General features: G+C 41.8%; 3 protein-coding genes across 3 annotated transcripts; 1 reads left to right on the top strand and 2 right to left on the bottom strand.

The window, feature by feature from the left end:
- Nucleotides 1–53: 53 nt before the first annotated feature.
- On the bottom strand, nt 54–3,895 carry LOC130137788 (methyl-CpG-binding domain-containing protein 11-like). The gene is made up of 3 exons (XM_056310033.1): nt 3,757–3,895; nt 1,162–1,312; nt 54–1,055 (listed from the first exon to the last, which is right to left on the bottom strand). Exons 1-3 carry the CDS (start codon nt 3,838–3,840, stop codon nt 394–396), a joined length of 897 nt encoding a protein of 298 aa, XP_056166008.1. The 5' UTR covers nt 3,841–3,895; the 3' UTR covers nt 54–393.
- An 8,211-nt stretch (nt 3,896–12,106) lies between these two features.
- On the bottom strand, nt 12,107–14,945 carry LOC115679061 (uncharacterized). The gene is made up of 2 exons (XM_030602603.2): nt 14,679–14,945; nt 12,107–14,283 (listed from the first exon to the last, which is right to left on the bottom strand). Exon 2 carries the CDS (start codon nt 14,259–14,261, stop codon nt 12,240–12,242), a length of 2,022 nt encoding a protein of 673 aa, XP_030458463.1. The 5' UTR covers nt 14,262–14,283; nt 14,679–14,945; the 3' UTR covers nt 12,107–12,239.
- Nucleotides 14,946–15,116: 171 nt separating this feature from the next.
- Nucleotides 15,117–18,145, top strand: LOC115679027 (putative inactive disease susceptibility protein LOV1). Its single transcript, XM_056309614.1, has 2 exons — nt 15,117–15,191; nt 15,290–18,145. Exon 2 carries the CDS (start codon nt 15,290–15,292, stop codon nt 18,143–18,145), a length of 2,856 nt encoding a protein of 951 aa, XP_056165589.1. The 5' UTR covers nt 15,117–15,191.
- The last annotated feature ends 3,685 nt before the right edge of the window (nt 18,146–21,830 follow it).

The raw sequence follows: 21,830 nt of genomic DNA, 5'->3' as shown, positions 1-21,830 counted from the left end.
GGATTCGTCTGCAAGGGATTTAGGTCATTAACGAGGATAACAAGATGTGAAGCTTCACATGAATTTAGAGCTGATTAAAATGTCCAAGAATCATGTGTCTCGATTCTAGGATACAATACAAAAATTAACCCAAAAAAAGAAAGCAACCATAAACAGCTCCAACTATTATGACGACCACACTACGGACACAGGATATCATCGTTGCCACCTTGCTATGGGATGACAAATGCTAAGACCCGGCATCAAGATCCGACTTAATGAAGTTTGGAGGATGATGTTAACAAAAAAATTAGTTCTAAGACTAGCAAAATCTCTATAGATAACTTCGCGACCTAAGCCTCATATTAAATTTCCCTGAAGGTCAGAGTGAGAATCTGGAAAGCTTTTTCCATCTCAACTCGCCTTATTTCCATCCACGCCGACTTCTTCGGGATGAAGGTCCTTAACAGCCTTAACATCAGCATCAGGAAGTCCATCTTTCGGACATTCTGGAGTCTCGCTTTCCTTTTGTATGGATGGTGCTTCAGATTGTGCTGCCTTGTCCTTGGGTCCTTCCTTTTTATCCTCAGAACCTACAGATATGGGCGCTTCACTCCCCACGTGCTCTTCCTTTGCATCAGAAGAGGTCTTACCTTCAAACACAGGCTCTGCTAAGTTCTCTACCAGATTGTCCTTAGTTGTCTCTACTTCAGGCGCTTGCGACTCTTGGTCAAGCTTCTCTTTCTCAGCTTCACCAGCAGCTCCCGGTTTCTCTATCTTCTCACTGTTTGCCTCATGCACTGTTTCTTCAGATTCTTTATCAGGAACATCTCCTTTGTGCTTTGCCAGATCATCCTCAACCGCGTCTTTCATTTCCACTTCCTTGCTTGCTTTAGTTTCTTCCCCAGCTGCAGTATCTTCTTTCTCTTCAGCATCCTCATACCCTACTTCAGTATCTTGTGTTTTAGCTTTTGCCCCCTTCTTTCCGCTGGACCGCTTCGAAGGGGGCTCATTTTCAGGGGTCTCTGTTGCTTTAACTTTCTCGCTAATCCTCATAGAACGCCTAGGAGTTTCACCTGATTCCCACAGCATTGAAAATGCATGAAAAATATGAAAGTAACACAAATCGACCCTGTGTGTGTGTGTGTGTGTGTGTTTGTGTGAGAGAGAGAGAGAGAGAACCTGTGCTCCAGTCGAATTCAGAAGCTGACGGTCCTCCAGGATGAGATTTGAGATACTGATCCAACTGCCTCTTACTCTTGATCTCCTCATCAGTAGGTGAAATAAAGACTATCTCGTTCCTCCTAGGCGTCCCACTTTTCTTTGGAGTGAGCTGCAGGTACAAGGAAAAAGAGTAGATGAAAAGGATTGCTAACTGTGGTTGGCAAGATTCATCATGTTGCAACAGAGTATAAAGAAACACAACCCGCTTTTCTTTCGAAAAAACTGGAAAAGACAAAGAAGTAACACGAGAATAATAGACGAGACACATATTCCTCTTCTTACTTAAATAATCGCAGAGGAGAGATAAGAAACTTATATGAAAGCGGCGAAAAGAGGGGCCTTTCACATTAGGGAAAAGAGAAGGATGAACTCAACTGTTATCAGAAAATACGCACACTACACTAACTGAGGCAAATTCACTTTTTTCCGTGTTTACTTTCTATTACTTCTTACTTATTCATCCTTTTGGGGGTTCCCGAATTTTCATGCCTGATCAACCCCAGAGACCTCGAGTCTACAACATAAGAAGTCTGTCCCGAAAATTAGGGGGCTTTTCAGCAAAGAGCAAAGAGAATTGTTCACAATCAAAGCAGTATCATCACAATGTTCAAAGAAAACTTAGCTGTTCGGCTTCAACCTTACCTCACTTCGGGTTCTACCAGCTTGAATATTTCTTCACATCTAAAGGCATGTCAATTACCTCGAGAAGGTGCCCGTATCACTTCTCACACATGTATCAGGCCTTTAGAAAGGTAGGGCAGTTCAATTTAAAATGGGAGACTACTTTTAAGTTCTTTGCATGCAGACCATTAAGGACATTCCCTTCCATGAAATTCAGACAATATCCTTCTATTCCTTGTACAAATAAAACAGTGTGAATAGTCAATAACTGAATAATACCACTACCCAATATAATATCTTGAAAAGCATAATCAATCAAAACTGTCAAATTTAAACAAATAAAAAGTTGAACATGTCTTCTGACAAATTTTTTTATCAAGAATTTTGCTTTACTATTTGTAATATGATGCTAAAAGATTATCAAACTTTTCACTTCAATGTGGTTTTGATTTACTCCTGCAGCTAAGACTTCTTGAATTATCCTTTCACTACTTTTCTCTACCGTTGAGAAGAATACCTAAAATATAGTAAATTAACAAGTACATTTCTCAGATGGGACGAGCTATCGCATGTTTGTTCCACTCTTGCATGACTACGAAATAGACCCACAAAATAGCCATGAAAACAATATACAGGGGTGGGGGAAGAAAAGAACGTACAATTGTTTCCAATATTGTGATATGGAATTTGAGGCAGTATAACTGTTTAATTGTTTGAGATTCGGGTAATTCTTGCAATTTCGAAAATGATGAAGTCAAGCAGTACACAGAGGTATTTATATTTACATAGGTGCATCATTTCGTACTTTTCCCTCGAGTCAACTATTCATATGCAGGCCATGATGCATAATCTACAGTCACATCCAGCAAAAGCAATGCATCATAAGAAATCCACAACATCAATGGTGCAAGAGATGGTACACATTTCCATTCCGTCTAGATTAACATTCCATATAGACAACCAACTTAATGGCGAAAATGATCACTTGGAAAGAGTAGGAAGCAAGCACGTGCTGTGATAAGTTGGAGCAGATCCGAGTCTCGTCATAGACTTCTATAAGTAAAAACGATAAAGAACATGTACAGAAAAGGGAAGGTTGAAGTCCCTAAAACAAACACATATTCTATCTTGAAGTAAGTTCCAAAAGGTAAACCAGCTACTGAATAATGTGCCAAGCTATAATGCTCCAAACCAGCAGTGAACAGAAAAAAGATACCAAATTAGCCAAAACAAGATCGACATGATGACTTAAAGTCTCTTTTTTTATTATTTTCTTTTAGGGAAAACAGAAAAGAACGGCTCTGATGATGGACTAATCCAAAATCGCCCCCTCGATTCAATACAAGCAAAATGAATATGTGTACTACGCCAACCCCACACAGCCCACCAAAAATCCAAAAAATTCCAAAAAAAAACAGACAAAGAAGTTACCAAAAAAAAAAGAGAACAAAAGAAGCAACAACAGCTGCATTACGGATTGCGCAGCTACAGAAGCTGGGGAGCTAATCAAAAGGAACCCTTTCTTCTCCAGTTCCACGGTTCTCGAATTCCACAGACGTATCAGAAATCGAGCTCAACGGAGCATGAAAAAGGAAAGAAAAACCAACAACTGTCGCGTAACTTCACCAACTGAGAAACACCGAACCTCGTCCGCACACGAAAGAACAGGAAGGAAGCCAACCACGCTCTCGATTTCGCAAAAAAAAAAAAAAAATTTCCGCCATCGCTAGCACGATCACCCGCATTTCCAAGGAAACCATCGAAAACCCAGCTTCCCCCCTAGGAGGAAAAACAACGAAAAACCTAGCACGAGCGAAATCCAGAAAAAGCCCAGCACACACTCGCGGCGGAACGAATTAGGGCTCCAGCCCGAACGAAATCGAGAACCGCTAAAAAAATAGGGGGGGGAGGAAAAGCAACGCAGAGCGGCACCTTCTTCTTCCAGCCCGCCGGAGCCGGCAGCTCGACGACGCCGTCGTCCCGCCTCTCCGCCGCGTTCACCTCGCCGCTCGCCATTTCCGCCGGAGCTCCTCCCTCTCTCTCTCTGTTCCCGCTCCGCGACTCTGAACACACAAAGAACGCCAAAAAAAAAAAAAAGGAAAAAGAATCTGAAATCCAACGAACGAAAAAATCGAAAGAAATGCACGCGAAGGCCGACGAGTGCGCTCCGTTGATCTTCGATCCCGGGCCGCACTGTCGGTTTCTGGCGTCCGTCTGATCTCGGAGAGGGGGGGGGAAGGGTGGGGCTGGCGGGGCTTCGGGCGATGTACACGTGGCGGTCTTGTCTGGACGTCACGCGAGCCTACCAACTATTTTGGAAACTCGGAGCTCGCGTCCGGCGATTTCAACGGTTTCTCTCGGGGCCCGCGTCGAGGGTCGGGGCTTAACGAGGCGCGATCCCGGCCGTCCATTTTGATCCCCATCCCGCGGGTCTCATCTGGTCCGTTGCCGTCCCCGTCGCCGCGCCCGCGCCGTCGGTTCTCCGGGTTGCTGCTCGGGGTGAGGTTGGAATTTACAACCATCCCCCCCGCCCTATAATGTCACCTGGATTTTTGTTCCCTGTATTTTTTGCGACCAAATTCCCAAAAAAGCACTAATTTGATCGTCAAAGACAATTTTGATCTAAACTTTTTTTTATCTCATAAAAAATCACAAACTTTCGCGTCCGAACAACCTTCACCAACTTTTATGGGGCCAAATTCAGGATTCAAATAAAAATTGATATTTTTCATCAAAATAAAAAAATTTCGAATAAGAATTATCACTTAAAGTAAAGTCAGTGTTTTTATTAGAATTAGCCCTATTTTTTGTGTAATACATTATCGCCGGTGTATTCTTGGGGTGGGGTCAATAACTAACTCCCGATGATTCTAAAGTTGCAATCTTGGAAAAATTGCTAGACAATAGTCACGTGGCGGAATTTAGTAATTGATATCCATGTCACTTCTATATATTTGACGAAAAACTTGAGTAATTGGTCTCATTTTTCGGCTTCCCAAATTGGCCCTTCCTAAACGAGAACGTAGACAATAAATGAGGATAAAAAATGTAAAATAAAAGTGCTCGCTATCCTCTCTTACGTAATTAACTTCTCGATCTTCAATTAAGTTAATTAACCATGTTCTCATCAGCCACGTTTTCTTACAATTGCCTTCGATATTTATGGTGAGCGATTTTTATTTGCCATTTAGATTTAGTGGGATTCATCGGTGATACAATGGGTAGAATAGATGAGAGAATGATGAAGCAAATAAACACATATCTCGCTATCTTGCTGTCATTTTGTCTTTTGTTTTTGGTTATGTTTGTTTCGTGAAATTTTTTTCCAGGAAAATATGTTCCTTATTTTCGGGTGTTTGGATTGTTTAAGAAAATGAGTTAATAGACAATATTATTCTAATCATCGGAAAACCTTTATTTGAATTTGGGAAAATGATTTCCTTTTTCAAAAATCAAAAATCATTTTTCAAATTATAACTAGACAAGGACACTTGACCAAAAACTCTGCACTTAGGCATGGGAACCTTAACGCTTGTTCCCGAATCCTTGGTAGCGGGGCCGGGTCCACGAGGCTAGGTCGAGCATGGGACCTTGGCGGCCATGCCTGGGTCCATCAAGATCAGGCCCAAGTTCATCGAGGTCGGGCTTGGGGCCTAACTGCTTGTCTTGGGTCCCCAACACCGAAGCTCGGGTCCATAGTGGCTAGAATCGGGACCCCGGTACCCGTGCCCAATTCAACGGCACCTAGGCCCATGTTCATCGAGGCCGGCCATGGCTCACAGAGGCTAAGCTCGAGACCTCGGTGCCCGGACCTTGGTCTCGGGTCCATAAAGACTGACATCAAGGCCTGGGAACTCGGTACTCGTGCCTGGGTCCCCATCGCATGTGCCTGGATCCCAAACGCCTGGGCCCGAGCCCATTGAGGACGGGTGTGACATCCCGAAATTCATACATTAATTGACAATAAGTAGGAAATGAAGATGATAAATGCCTCTAGTGAAAATTCCAGTTGGTTTATTAACGGTGTAGTTAGTAGAAGATTTAAAATGTATCTTCCTTATTCGTGGTTCTCGGAAAGTGTTTTGTGTATGGTTGGATTATATAGAGTGGCGATAAATCACGTATCGCCATAGTAATTGTAGATGGAGACTGATAGCTCTGTATTGTGTATTGAATTATTTACAGGTTAGAAATTTACTAAGTTGTGAATCTCTTGGCGTTGAGTAACTTTGCTGAATGCTTTTGTGAGTTCAAAATATTTCTCCATGTTATCAATGTTTAGAATAGATATTGATTTCCTTGTTTATATACTAATATACTAAATATTTTATTGACTTACCGAAATATCTTTGTTTCTATCATCCAAATTTAGCCATGTGTCATTCTTGGGAAAATTGTCAAAAAAGTCCTAAACTTATTGTACGGCGGCCAATTCAGTCCTAAACCTTTTAAGTTTTCCAATTCAGTTCTAAACCTTTTTAATTCTTGTCAATTCAGTCCTTCTGGCCAATTTTAGCCGGCCGGCGCTGACATGGCCGCCGGGCGTCCGGCCAATGCTGACGTGGCAATTTTTTATTATTTTTTTCAATTTTTTAATCTTTTTTTTAATGATTTCTTCCTCTGGCCGGTCCGGCGATTGGCGGCCGGCCAGAGGGGAGGACCGGCGAGGTCGACCTCGCCGGCCTCTGGCGAAGCTCGCCCCGCCGGCCACCGGCGAGGGCGAGCCTCGCCGGCCTCGCGAGGGCGAGGTCGCCTCGCCCGGCCAGGGCGAGGCCGACCTCGCCGTCGCGACCCGGGCGACGGCGAGGTCGGCCTCGTCGTCGCGACACGTGCGACGGCGAGGTCGGCCTCGCCGCCGCCGGGCGAGGCGAGGCCAACCTCGCTGACGCTGGGTCGCGACGGCGAGGTCGAGCCTCGCCAGATCCGGGCGAGGCTCGACCTCGTCGTCGCGACCTAGGCGTCGGCGAGGCTCGACCTCGTCGTCGCGACCCAAAGCGTCGGCGAGGTCGGCCTCGCCTCCGTGGGCGAGGCGACCTCGTCCGGCCCGGGGGCGGCAAGGCTCGCCCTCGCCGTGGCCGGCGGGCGAGCTTCGCTAGAGGCGGGCGAGGTCGAGCCTCGACCTCGCCGTTGCGACCCAGGCGTCGACGAGGTCGGCCGCGCCTCTTCTGGCGAGGCTCGACCTCGCCGTCGCGACCCAGGCGACGGCTAGGTCGGCCTCGCCTTTGCTGGGCGAGGCAACCTACGCCTAGCCAAGGGCCGCCGAGGCTCGCCCACTCGCCGGTGGCCGGCGGGCGAGCTGCGCCGAGGGCCCGGCGAGGTCGACCTCGCCGGCCCTCCCCTCTGGCCGACCGCCGGTCGCCGGACCGGCCAGAGGAAGAAATCAGAAAAAAAAATATTAAAAAAGATTAAAAATTGAAAAAAATAATAAAAAATTGCCACGTCAGCGTTGGCCGGACGGCCGGCGGACACGTCAGCGCCGGCCGGCCAAAATTGGCCGCAAGGACTGAATTGGCAAGAATTAAAAAGGTTTGGGACTGAATTGGCAAACTTAAAAGGTTTAGGACTGAATTGGCTGCCGTACAATAGGTTTAGGACTTTTTTGACAATTTCCCCTGTCATTCTTTAAACTTGAAGACCTCTCTCTCATTCTCCACCGAGTATTTTTAACCCATTGTCATCATTATTTTTAACCTCGGTTAATTGTTCTTATCCTTTATAACTCTTATGTAGTCTTCCAAATACATTCTCCTTGGCCATAGAATCTCATCTCAAAATTCTTCAAGTCTTCGACTTTCTTTTTCAATCTCACTCTTCAAATTTTTTAGAGTAATCAAAAGTCTCATAGTTGTGTTGTTGAAGCTTCAAGTTCAATCTTTCAGGAGTTTACGAGGTGAATTAGCGAGCTTTATTTTCTTTTGTTAAACTAGTTTTGTTAAAAGATTGAGACTTGTTAAACTTTCTTTTGGTCTATTTTTATCTTGAAAGCGGTTAAGGCTTTGAGTCGTTCCAGTATTTGTTCAAGGTAAGTGAAAAATCTAGAAACTAAGTTGGATTATTATACTTAGTAGTTATGACTTGGTTGGTTAATTTTTGTTTGACCTCTATAGTTGACTGTAGGTAAGTTTCAATAATGGTACGTGGAATCTTTGTGTTCACTTGATTTGAATCGATAAGCTTGTTACATGTTTAGGATGTATTTGATTGATTTTCCCAGGGTTATTTGATTGTCCTTGTAAGATGCAATTGCATTTTCAAGTGTAAAGAATGTGGTAATGACGAAAACTAGACTTTAAAGTGAAATTTTTTATAATTCTAATTAAGTTACTGATTTATTGATTAAATGTTGGCTGACTTATTATGTTGTCGATTTCTAGATTTACCGATCGTGACCTAAGTTATCGATGTCCAAATTGTCGATCGTTAAGTTGCCAATTTTCTAACTTGTTGATTGTTAAGTCGCCAATTTTCCAAGTTATCGATTTTATAACTTGTCGATTTTCTGATGAATTTACTGACCTTTGATTAAATTATCATTAGTTACATGAGAAATATCATTATTATTACATGCGTATGTGATTATTGAAATAACATGGCCATTATATCATAAGCTGTTGTGTACTGGATATTGATTCTTGAAAATGGAAATGTAAAGATTTAATAAATGGGTGTTGATTTCGTTGTTGATGCAAGAACAATCATATGATTATAGTGTTATCATGTGCACTACTACTATATAATTATATATATGAAAAGTTTCATGTTATATTTCCGTCGCCCATATATTAGCAGTGATGATGCCCCGTGTGTCAGGATGCCTCGCGAATCGGGATGCTTCATATGTTGGGATGCCTCGGAAGTCAAGATGCTTTGTAAGTTGAGATGGCTCGATAGTGACATGCCTCGTGTGTTAGGATGCCCCAGAAGTGTTAGGTTGCCTTGTTAGTCGAGATGATTTGCCAATAACAAGTATGATATATGTTTATAAATGTGCATATATAAATATGTATGTATGTATTCAAATGTGTCCATCGTTGAACTATTGTGGGGTAGCCATGCATCACAATAAGTCGAGTCATTTGCTTGTGTTGGAACAAATGTTATTATGCAACATTTTTCATTGATTTGTGTTGGCATATCATGATAGGGAAGATAGTGCATTTATCCCTTTAATTGTTATGCTTAGTCGATACCATATTGAGTGGTAAGATGATCTCCTACTATAGACTTAAAGATTTCATTTACTGAGCCTTGATCTACTTCTTTATTTTTTCAGATATTTAGGATAGATCCACATCCTGTGTTATGTTTTGGAGTACCCGCGTATATAGAATGGGAATACTAAGATATACTTATACTAGGGTTTGAGATGCTGGGAGTACGCAGCAGAAATCCGATACCTTCACCTAGAGAGATCGCCAAGAGAGAGCCCAAGTCCCAGCCCGCCAATGAGTGAAGGTGGGTCCAATTGGATATGTTGACGGGCTCTAGTTTGGACTCTCTCTTGGCAATCTCCCTAGGTAAAGATATTGGGCTTCTGTTGCGTGCTCCGAACAAATGGTATTAGAGCTGACGGTTGATTGGTGGGCCTCCAATCTGTTCTAGTGTCTGGTGAATATCTCAACAACAAAATCTCATGATCGACAGTTGTGGGTGCATTGCAATGACTTAGAGATTCAAGTTGAGATATGTTGGTGCATAAGGATATTTGAATTATGGGGGAGCAAATCTAACACTAGAGCTCACGCGTGAAGGGGAGATTGTTAGGATACATGTGTGCGTTGTGTTAGAAAAGTCCCACATCGGATAATTGATACAATGTTGAGCAGTTAATATATCCTAGTTGACCCATAACTCATTAGCTTAAGCTTTTGAGTGAAGGTGGGTCTAACTGGATAAATTGATGAGCTCAGACTTGGGCTCCCTCTTGGCGATTTCCCCAGGAGAAGGTATTGAGCATTTGCTGCGTGCTCCCAACATGAGATGGTGTACGTTAAATGTAGTTTCATTGTTTGAGTTGATGTGGGACTACCGGAGTATCTCCTTCATTAGCTCGTTTCAATGGGCAAGGTTGTCTATCCATTGAGTGATCACTTAACTTTTGTATAGACTAGTTTTTAGTGTAGGAGTGGTGTGATGGGGTTAGGTTACTCAACTTTTCCCAGGACTTATGTAATGTAATTGTGTTTTGTTTGAAAGTGGTATTAATTAATAACCACTAATGTTAACACAAAGAAGCATATGTACACTAATTAACTTGTTAGGTTTCTTGTATGAAATTATGTGTTTTATGCCTGACAATAATGATAAGAAAAGATAATTGGAAATGACACGTATTGCACGTGACGTTTTGGGTGTCCCAACCTACTTGGTGTCAAAGTAGGTTTACCCATAGAATGATAATGTGCACTTAGTGGTTGGAGTAGTATAGTAAATCGCGCGAGTGTAAAAGGCTTTGTGGGGCAAGATGAGCTCTAGTGGCAATTCAAAGTAAAATGAAGGGAATCCTCTTAGTGCTTGCAAATGTCGGAAGTTTGGTGGCAAAGCAGGCATGATAGCAAGTTGCCTCTAGTTCGGGAAATGGCAAGTATCATTTACGAGGTTTAATTGAGCAATTGTTGAAGCTGAAGCAACTAGGGTTTGTTGGGATAAGTAATCCTGAAAAGACAGAATCACAGATCGATGGGATGGAGCCTAAGTGTATAATTTTAAATAATTATTAGGAATATATTTTCTAAATCATTCATTTTTCTTGAAATAAACAGAGTCTAAACGTATAATTCTGCTTCTTATGCAAATTTTGAGCTAATTTCTCATTTGCTTTTAGTTCTTATCTCAAAATCTAGGAAAAATTACCAAAACAGTCATAAACCTAATTTAGTTCTAAACTTTTTTTTTTTGCTAATTGAGTCATAAACTTTTTAAATTTATGCCAATTTAGTCAATCCTGTCAATTTTGCTCGGCTGGCGCTAACGCCAACCGACGCCGTCCGTCCGACCAATGCTGACGTGGCAATTTTTAAATATTTTAAAAAAATTGAATTTTTTTAATTTTTTTTCCTTTCTCTTTTTTTTTATTATTTTATCATTCCTTCCTCTGCTAGCAACCAGCCACATGCTAGGGCCAGGAAGGTCACCTCGCTGTGGTTGTGGGTGAGCCTCACCAGTGGCCGGTAAGGGCCATGGCTATGGGCAAGCCTCACCAGTGGCCGGCGAGGTGGCCTTGCCGGCCCTAGCCCTTGGCCACCAGCCATGGGAAGAAGGAAAGAAAAAAAAAAGGAGAGAGAAAGGAAAAAAAATTTAAAAAATATTAAAAAAATTGCCACGTCAGCGTCGGCCGGACGGCCAACGTCCATGTTAGCGCCGGCCTGCCAAATTGACCGGATGAACTGAATTGGTATAAATATAAAAAGTTTAGGATTGAATTAGCACAATTATAATATGTTTATAATAGTTTTGGTAATTTTCCCCAAAATCGATGTAAACTTAACGCTTTGCATGTTTGAATTTGCAGGTTTGGCACATTACTTGAGATTCTGACGTTGTTAAAAGCCAATCCAATCGAATAGGTATCTACATCTTCAAGTGCTAAATTCTAAATGAAGATAACGTAATAAAATTTCATAAACTTATATTTTCCCACTCTTTTCTGGAAATGCATATCTAATTAAAATATAAAAAAACACCTTAATTAGTCACCAATCCAATTTCTTTTATACTTATTTTTCCTGTTGCTTTTGTCTAATAATATTTTTTTTTTGTCTAATAATATTAGAGTCCAGTAACTCCAAAATAGCATCAATTTGCTCGTGACTACATCAGGTAGCTCCCATAGGGATTTCTGCAGCATGTTCGTTTGCAAGCAGGGAATGATGGATTCTACATATGGATTCCTTATTTTAACGTGTTGGTGTTCGCATGTCCTGCGCCTCCAATTCCGCCCGTATCTTTGTTTTTTTTTTAGAGGAGAGAATACCCATTAGGTTGTTTTACATCCAGGGGATCCGAGCCAGGATGAAGCCTTCTATTTTATGGAGGATAACCTCCGGCCACAATATTTAATGTCCGGACATGCCCGGATCCGCAAGAGGCCCAAACGAGCACAGTTTAACGACTTGCCTGGGTCGGATACTGGAGAACAGGAGTGACAAGCCATTTTCTTGGCGAAGAAAGTACCAAGTTTTACCCTACATCAGGAATGTCCATTTTAATATATCAATTTTATGTACATCAAATTTAATCTAAATTTTTTTTTCTTATGTACGTGATGATTGTTTTCCTTAAATTAAAGACATGAAATTGACGTTCTGCTAGTATTCCAAGTTGGCGGGAAATGTTACGTGAAGTAATTGATGAGATAGTGAAGGAAGGGTTCTGGAACAAAGCACTAGCATTTTACAATAAATCTGAGTAGAAAATCATTGCACTATCAGTTTGGTTCTGGCATGACCCTGTGAGATTTGAAACTGCTCAGATATGCCGAGATGTGTCATGAGAATCCACACATGAGTGAGTAGCTCTCCTCCCCTTCTAAGCTGCTGGGCATGATGATTCCACCGGCAATGACTCGCGGCGTAACACAGCATCTCTATCCACACCTCGTTTATCATTTCCCACTTCTTTTGGTTTCTGGTGTCCAGTGATTGCAGCGATTTCGCGAGCCTGCACGCATCGAACAGCACGGACTTACTCCGATCTCCTTTTACATCAACCGGTGAAATCCGGGTATCCACCTCAAGCAGTTTCTTGCAAGCGAGGCTCTTGTTTTGTATATATTTCCTTTCTTGGATGAAAGCCTCGGCCTCGGCGCAGGTGTCTTGGAGCCTGATTTGCCCGATTCCATCGGGCAACATGAACGGACGCTTCATTAGTATGAACAGCATGTAATTTGATAATAGTCTGATTGCTTCACATCGTGACTTACTCACAATATCTAGATTCTTGTTACTGCTATCATCATAGAGACAGAGATCTGTTGCAATGTGCCAGAGGATGATGCTTTGATCAAACTCCACATTGATGCTCCATCCGAGTTTCTCAATACACTCATATTTTTTGAGCACCCATTCACCTCTATAAGAGCATAACTCCTTGCAAAGTCTGAAATCCACAGCGTTCCAAGACTTCTCCAAGAGTTGTTCGAAGACTGATATCTTTAAATAATCCGAAACTGGCTCCATCTGATCGTCTTGATAGTTTTCTAGCTGTTTGTGCATCCAATTTAGAAGTCCACAGCACCTGACCGTCCGATCCTTAAAGCAAGAGGATAACATGTTGTACTGCGCGACACAGTTGGACCACCTTTTGTTGATAGACAAAGAATGAAGGCCAGAAATCAACCCCCTCGTTTCTGCTCTCAAATTGTCATGCCTACTCATCCAAAGCATTGTCCAGTCGGATGAAAGGAGCACTAAAATCGCATATAGTTCAAGACCAATAGCTCCAACCAGCAAGATTAGACTGATTCCCACATTCGCAGAAGAGTAGCCAGACAAATCAATCAGGCAGAAGGCTGTTAAAGCAGCAGCAGTAGATGAAAAGCTGATTGATCGGAGAACGCCACCCCAGAAATGATGTACAATTGTGGCTTTGGTAAAGAGCACATCATACATGAATCCGAGTTCCATTTCAATCACTTTGAAAGCATCTTCCCAGTCACTTCTCTGGAAGAATGGTTGGCTCTTCTGGAGATCCTGGAAGCTAAGGATGAGATCAGCGAACAGGCACTTGGAGATCAAGAAAAAGTCATAAGCAATGATCAATGCATCGCCCTCTTGCATTAGGTGGCTAGGCGCGACTCTAGGAGGTGGTATAGCAGTCAGAGACAGCTCGTACCCCTCGATTTCTTTCAAAGTGTATTCCTCCATGAATTTGGCATAATTAGGGCCAGGATCAGGATGTGGAAGGAGTGATCTTCGGAATTGCTTACTGCTAGCTAATCTGAGAACCCAAGTCCTTTCGCCATACTTGATCAACCCTGCAACAAATATTGGAATGGCTAAGAAATTTAGCTGAGTAGGCTTCATGGACCTGACAAAGATGTATGATGCCACTGCAACCTCGACAATTAGCCCGAGCAAGTGCCGAAGCCATAATTCATTATCTTCCAATGAGTACGCAGTAATTGTATCAGGGCCACCGAGGTGAAGGAGCAAAAATGGAGCCCAGAAGGCCATTATTACGTACTCAAGATCTATGTAAGCATCGCTGCAGTTGCCTTGGCTACGTGAGAGGATGCCAAGGGAAATGATTGCAATCGAGTCTGCAGATAAATAGGCGAGCCATAAGACAAATGCGATTTTGTTCCCAGTTGAGTATTTTCTTCTGTTGCCTAGACCAATGAGGATAATCTGTAAAATGAGACTCGTCAGAACGAGCAACCGCAACTCCCATTCCTCCCAGAGTAAGATTAACCTTTCAAAGAAGCTATTAGATGCCATTCCCTCTGTGAAGATCAATACCCTGACAGGTGACGAATTCAGATCAGATGTACGAAAAAACTTATGGATGTGATAGTTATCCATACAAACCAAACCACAGATAAGATCCTTACTCAACATGGACACTATATTTTTGGAAGTCAGAGCTGTTATCAACTGAGGATCTCATGAACCAAACTTTTGGTGAGAAATGATTTCCGATATATGTATAAAAAAACTGACCTTGGATGGATAACCGTTAAGGCATAATCAAAGGGTCGCTCCGTGGAAACCCATTTAACTGTTTGTCAGTCTTAAAACACTGGCTCACAGGCATTCAGTAGCCCTTTGCAATTCTATGGCTATGCCACTAAAGCATCAACAAGCCAAAACAAGAAAGCTTATGTAGCTTTTCATTTTCCTAATTGGAAGCAATACCTGGATAAATTTCGCTTGGTAGCTCACTCTTGTGGTTCAACGCTTCATCACTTCTCGACTGTAAAAGCCTTCCAACACACCATCGGTAACAATAACCCTGCCTCTCTCTCTCTCTCTCAGCAAAATTGACGGAGCATAAATTATATCCTATGAGAATTTCTAAGAGCTTCTGTTAGAGGGATGACAATCTTCATTATCTCAGGAAGTCCCAAATCAAGATAAGGAAAATGAACAGTTGTGATCCGAGATGACAAATCACATGAAACACGATTACAATGTTCTAGATTCAGTAACGCATGTGTAGAACTCATCTTCAACAGTTGACGCTTAGACTGATAGCTGCAACGAACTCCATGTGAGAATGACAGCTGCAAAAAGAGAGAACAATAATTAGGTCTGACTTGATGGTATGACAACTCGATTTATCTAAAGTCCACTGTAGATTATGATGAAATGTAGAGTGAAGTTTTTGGATTCTTATCTTCATCGTTCTTTCCTTATCTTGAATTCTGGGTGGACAATCTCTTCGCTTCATAAACTGCCATCAAAATTTTTCATTTTCCTCGTACTAGTTTTCTGAAATTTCTTTGAACGGGTTTTGGTGAACGCAGATGAGCAACCCATACAGCAAACGAGCAACCATGGAGCCACTGATACCGAAAAGAGGCATGATAAGGCGTGTTATCTTCAGAGAAATCTCAGACCTTACGGTCAGAAAAAATGTCAAAGTTATCACAGACCTTATAGTCCGTGAATCGGCTCTGCTTAGGGGATCCGAAGATCAATTCATAGAAATAGAGAAAGACCTGAGGGAATTGCAGTCAATGCTGACAGTTGCAGAAGCCATGGAAGGATCAGATGCAGGGCTGCCGAAAATAGTGGATTCCATGCGGCAGCTTTTTGTCCACGCGGAAGATGTTGTTGATGCTTTTGTCAATGAACGGGAAAGACAAAGCAATTGGGGTTGCTTCAGGAGGACAATTTTCTTCTTCAAAGATATGATTGCCAGGCATAGATTTCAAGATGAAGTTGAAAAGATCGGGCGTACGATTTCGGATATCAGGTCAGAGGCACCCTCAATTGTCATTAGAGACGCCAGTGATAACATTCAGTCAGCAGCTCAGAAATTGCCAACGTGGGGACCTTCTTATAGGAGTTACGTCAAAGAGAATGATATGATGGGTCTAGAGCTCCACTACAAGGTCATAAAATCGAGGCTGATGGACACAGACAGCTCCGGCACAAGTCCAAGTGTTCTCTCAATAGTCGGCATGGGAGGAGCAGGTAAGACAACTCTTGCTCGCAAGATATACAATGATAGTGAGATCAAAACACGTTTCACTTGTCGTGCTTGGATCACTATATCTCAGGCATTTGTACCTCGTACCTCGTTGATCAATATAAGCACTCAAGTTCAGGCAGGACTTCAGGTGACAGATCGACATACTCCTAGGGATATCGAGTTAGCTAAGAGTCTAAATAATTTCTTAAGCTCTAAGAGGTATCTTATAGTCCTGGATGATATGTGGACGACTCGAGATTGGGACGATATACGTCAGGCTTTTCCAAAGACTGACAAGGGGAGTAGGATAATAGTCATTACTCGCGCGAAAGAAGTGGCTTTATACACCAATCCAAAGAGCCCTCCTTACGAGCTGCAGTTGAGTGACGAAGACGGCTGGCTACTACTCAAATCCAAGATTTACGTACCTGCTGAGCTAGAGGAAGTTGGGCGGGCAATTGTGAGAAGATGCATGGGCTCTCCTCTAATGATATCCACCGTAGGAACTCTATTGTCGACGCAAGATGCAACTAGGAAGCAATGGGCGTCGGTGCTGGACCAGCTGAAAAGAGATCATGAATCTGTATATGATTCCTTAGCAGTGGCTGCCGATCTTTTGCCATCATACCTCAAGCAATGCCTATTTTATTTTGGGCTTTTTCAAGAAGACTATGACATCCCCACGAGGAGGTTGATTGTTTTGTGGGTGGCGGAGGGATTGGTCTGGAAAGATAAGAGTTCTGACGAGTCTCCTGAAGTAAATGCGGAGAAGTACTTGTCCAACTTAATAGAACAGAACTTGATCCAAGTAGTGAAGAGGAAGCCTGACGGGAGGGTCAAAACGTGTAGGATGCACGATGTTATGAGGGATATGTGGGTGCAGAAAGCAAAAGAAGCTGGGTTCCTGCAAGCACAAGATAGAGCCCAGGCTAGCTCTTCTTCCAGTGGGGTAACGATACGTCGACTTGCAGACCATCTCGATCCGAGGGACGATAGCTTCAGTCACATCCATGGAGACAACAGCTCCAATAGTTCATTCTTCCGTTCCTATTACGAAAATCTCCGCACTTTACTGTCCTTTGATTCAAGGGAAGGAACTGCCCCTGGAAAAGACATAGGAGACTTTCTTCGAAGGGGCATTACAAACAGGTGCTTCCAAGGAATGCGCGTGCTCGATCTGGAAAGGCTGTTTCGACCTAAACTGCCAGAGTCACTGGGGAAACTGATCCACTTGAGATATCTGGGGTTAAGGTGGACTTACCTGGAGAACCTCCCTTCGTCGATACACAATCTGTTCAACTTGCAAACTCTCGATCTGAAGCACACTTACATAAGCACACTTCCTAGCTCCTTTTGGAAGATGCAGCAACTGAGGCACCTGTACCTGAGTGAGAGTTACCGAACGAGATTCGTGCCTCCTCGGGGCACGAGCTCTCTGACGGACTTACAAACACTATGGGGCGCATTTGTAGACGAGGGGAGTCCACTGGCCAATAGCCTCTACAGTTTGACAAAGCTTAGGAAGCTGGGGCTTACATGTCAGTTAACCCGTTGTGAACAAGAGGTAATGGCTGACTGGATTTTATGTCTTGCACGACTCGAGTCGTTGAGATTGATCTCCATTGATATCTCGGTGAAACCTTCCGATCTATATCTAAAGCCCTTGTCAGGACTTGAGAATCTCACTAGCATATACTTGCTGGGAAGATTGACCAATGCGGTTGTGGTGGACGAATTTCCCCAAAGACTCACCGAGCTGACCTTGTCCTTGTCCGGACTAGATGTAGACCCCATGCAAAAGTTGGCGCAACTTTCGAATCTGAAAATCCTCAGGTTACTATGCGACGCGTTCGTGGGGGGATCCATGTCCTGCCCTCGAGGTGGATTCCCATTGCTTCAGGTGCTGAAGCTCTGGAAGCTAAAGCAGCTAAAGGAGTGGGAGATAGCAAAGGGCTCGCTGCCAATCCTCCGGGAACTAGAGATCAGATCCTGCACGGCTCTTCAAACAATTCCAGAAGGACTGCAGCACCTGGAATTGCTCCTCGAGCTGAAACTCAAAGATATGCCTGAGGAATTCACCAGAATGGTCAGAGAAGTCCACGGAGAGGACTGGTACATCAAGCATGTATCCGTGGCAACAAGAAGTCCGGTGGATCAGCAATCTCAAACGAACAGCAACATTTAGGCTGCGCATGGCAACTTGCCAAATAGTGTTTGATTTTATTCTTTTGTTCCCAGAATCAGTTTGGGAATAGAAATCCGTTTGTTTAATTTTTTGATTCTGGGCACAAATTCTTGTAAATTTGTGCCCAGAATCAGTTTTGGAGCAGAATCGAGAATATAAAAAAAAGTAGCTTCTTGATTCTGGGAACAAAAATGAGAATCAGTTTTTTTTTTCTTCTTCTTTTTCTTGGTTTTTAATATAGCTTCTAATGTCCGGCGCGAGGACCACCGTATATGGCGAGATTAAAATATTTTAATAAAAAAATATTGTTAATAAAAAAAATTTACCGGCCATGGCCAGCGACCAGGCCATGGCGAAAAAAATAAAAAATATATTTTCAATAAAAATATTTTTTATTAAAATATTATTAATAAAAAATATTTTACCGATCATGGCCAGCGACCAGGCCACGGCGAAAAAAATAAAAAAAAATATTTATAAAAAAATATTTTACTGGCCATGGCCATCGACCAGGCCATGGCAAAAAAAAATAATTTCAAAAAAAATATTTTTTTATTAAAATATTATTAATAAAAAAATATTTTACCGGCCATGGTCAGCGACCAGGCCATGGCGAAAAAAAAATAAAAATATTTTTTAGTAAAATATTTTTTTTAAAAATTATTAATAAAAAAATTATTTATAAGAAAATTTTTTACCGGCCATCGCCAAAAAAGTAAAAAAATTATTTTTAATAAAGTATTATTAATTAAAAAATATTTTACCGGCCATGGCCAAGAGGAAGAGAAAAAAAAAAAGAAAGAAATATTAAAATATTTAAAATGTTATTAAAATATTATTAATAAAAAGAAATTTTATGTCGTTACCAAACGCATTTCGATTCTTTTACTATTTCAGGAATAAAAATTTTGGACCGTTACCAAACGCCTTCAACGCCGTAATCGCTCCCGGCACATAATCAAAAAGAATCATTTTTTACTGTAACTGCTCCCTACATGTAATCTACCGCATGCGCAGCCTTATTAGTATGCAAGACTGTAAATCTTCCCTGTGCCTTTTCGGTTGTCGTGAATGTATCCCACGTCACTTGTGTACGGGATTATTGTAATAATTGGGCCCGGCTCAAAGCCCAATTATTTTGTAAAGCTTCACCCCACTTTTTGCTTCAACTACCCGAGGAGATAAAAGAAAGCAAATAAAACGTAGAGAAGAAAGAGAGAGAAAGAAGTCTGCTAGAACTTCTAGCCTAGAAGGAAGAAAACCAGAAACAAATGGAAGGAAAGAAGAGGAAGGGGTTTCTTGCATGCGCGCTCCAAACGTTCCGACGAGTCCAATTAACTCTGCCGCGGCACCCGGTAAGGATTCGTACCCTCTGTTGTTCATCTAATTGGAGGAATTTTCGGAATTGAGGCTTAAATTTGTACGTGTACCCTCCGTTTAGACCAATTTTAGAGCGGAAAGGCACATTATTCATGTAATTCCTCAATCACATAGTAGTTTGTGGACAACCGTAGTAGTACAACTTGGCCAAGAATTAAGAAGGAAGTGATAAGAGCCCTCTTTAGCTTGGACTCTGGAATTGGTCTGTCAGTACAAGTTGCCACGGTTCCCTGATATAGCTTGTGAAAAACAACGAAGAGACACATATCGGTCTCCGAAACACAAGTAAATCGGAGAAATTTCGCAATTCCTTTACTATTTAACTGAGCACGTACGATCCTAACCCGAAGATCAAACAAGAAAGAATCATCTTCACATCTAGTCCGAATCATCCAGTATCCATGTTAGTTCGATTTGCGCTGTATCCTGCGAAAAACCCACTAACTTGTCTTAACTATTACACCTCTCTGCACATGCCATTCCCGTTTCAAGAACGCCAAAAGCTCATCGTTCGTGTCGTCCCTTCCAATATTGCATAACTTCCCCTCACATTTAGCGTGATTTTTTTTTCCGATACTAAATATGGACATATTTAATTGGAAAGATAAATGGAGTATTGAAAAATTTAAACTCGAGATCTCTTATTCTAATATCATATGAGATTTTGTAGGATCACTATCAACTAATTTAAAAGTTTAACCTGTTAGATGAAAGCGTGATTTAATATTTAAATATTCTATTAGATTCAATTAAGTCTCTCAACTTCTTTACCACCATCTCAGAAAAGGATTTCGTGGGCTTTTCGGAGATGGCGGCGGGAAACCAAAGATAGGCGGTGGTGACAGCGGCGACGCCAATCAGTTGGGATCTAAGAGGAAGGAGGAGTTGACGAGTCACGATCCCTTGGAATCGAAGAGAACGAGAGAGTAGGACCAGCGAAGAAGGAAGGAGGGCTAGACCTGTTTTCTTTTTAACTTTACTCTTTTAACCATATGGGTTGAAAGTTCTTCCATACCCATTTACAGGCATTTATTTTGAACTTTTCTTTTCGGAACTCAAATTTGAGCTGACCCATTTTAATAAATATGAGTTAAAACATGAGTCAGTGACCACAGCTCCAGTTGAAAGTGGGTTTACATTAGAGTATTAGACCCATTAATACCCATCTTTTTTTAGGTTTTTCATTTTAAAACTCATTAAAATCCATATTTCACATTTGAGCCGACCAATTTATAATCCATTCAACAAGATTGAGTTACATCATGGATTTGAGACCCACTTTGACAGGTCTAGCTATAACCTAATATAGAAACATACTACTCAAGGGATAACACAAGCAAACGACCTGACGTGGCAATGTACATACATTATCATGTCAACCAAGAGCGTCGCACATGCTTCTATGCTCGATGTTTAACGGCCATATGGACAGAAGTCCAGCGGAGGATAATTTCGATCATCAATATAAATTTGAGATATTTGCGAGACAAAAAAAAGTCGATGTTGTTTAAAAATAAATAAATTTTGGTACTATGTAGTCGAGACAATAAGCCGTTGATTGAAGCAAACCCAAGAGACGACGTAATGAGAACCTTTGTGCCTGGTGTTGGATAATTCGCCCTAGTGTTGCGAGTCGTGAGTTTGTGCGTCATTAATTAGTATGATCGTGGAATCACTCATCTCTCTTCCTCTTTGCGCAAAATTTGTTTTATTTTTGCTATGCGGTCCAACGCAATGGGAATCGAGTCGATTGGATGTCCGAATGAGGAAATTATAGCTGGTCAAATTTTGGTCAAACTTCTGGATAGCCAAATTAGGTCATGATGCCCGCGACTCATAGCTAGAGGTCTCCGAATCGAACAAAACTATTTCATCATTGTGATTTGGAAGGATAGTTAGGTCCTTTTAGCTGTTTGCACTCTGTATTACAAATAGCGATTTAAATCAACCAAACACCGAGTTAAACATGTCGAATGTTTCTCACTATCGTGACATGTTATCCAATTATCTATGTTCAATCAGAGAAATTTGATAAACGGTGCGGTTTTTTAAGAAAGTTGCTAAGTTGATATCTTAATCTATTGTAATCTATCTATATTTATCTCTACTATATAAAACAAATTTTTCAGATAGACCAAAACATCCTTATCTCATCTCCCTGTAAAAAGTAAAGAGGACATCCGACATTATTTACAATTAAAATTTGATATCCACGGGCAATTACTTTACAAATCTCCTATTTAGATTTGGGTTAATACCATAAAAAATCCTAAACTGGAGCATCTGTGACAAATTTACTCCAAAT

Source organism: Syzygium oleosum, unplaced genomic scaffold (genome assembly GCF_021117445.2).
Source record: "Syzygium oleosum isolate NSW1041296 unplaced genomic scaffold, Sole_v2.1 Sole_v2.03, whole genome shotgun sequence".
Lineage (NCBI taxonomy): Eukaryota > Viridiplantae > Streptophyta > Magnoliopsida > Myrtales > Myrtaceae > Syzygium > Syzygium oleosum.
Note: the sequence above shows the minus strand (reverse complement) of the source record. Positions and strands in the feature narration are given on the sequence as shown.

Bases quoted from the DNA above. Each gene is read 5' to 3' on its own strand.
- LOC130137788 (XM_056310033.1), bottom strand. From the start codon at position 3,840: ATGGCGAGCGGCGAGGTGAACGCGGCGGAGAGGCGGGACGACGGCGTC. The intron at 1,313-3,756 runs GTGCCGCTCTGC...TTGTACCTGCAG, and splicing joins CGGCGGGCTGGAAGAAGAAG to CTCACTCCAAAGAAAAGTGG. The intron at 1,056-1,161 runs GTTCTCTCTCTC...TGTGGGAATCAG, and splicing joins TGAATTCGACTGGAGCACAG to GTGAAACTCCTAGGCGTTCT.
- LOC115679061 (XM_030602603.2), bottom strand. From the start codon at position 14,261: ATGGCATCTAATAGCTTCTTTGAAAGGTTAATCTTACTCTGGGAGGAA.
- LOC115679027 (XM_056309614.1), top strand. From the start codon at position 15,290: ATGAGCAACCCATACAGCAAACGAGCAACCATGGAGCCACTGATACCG.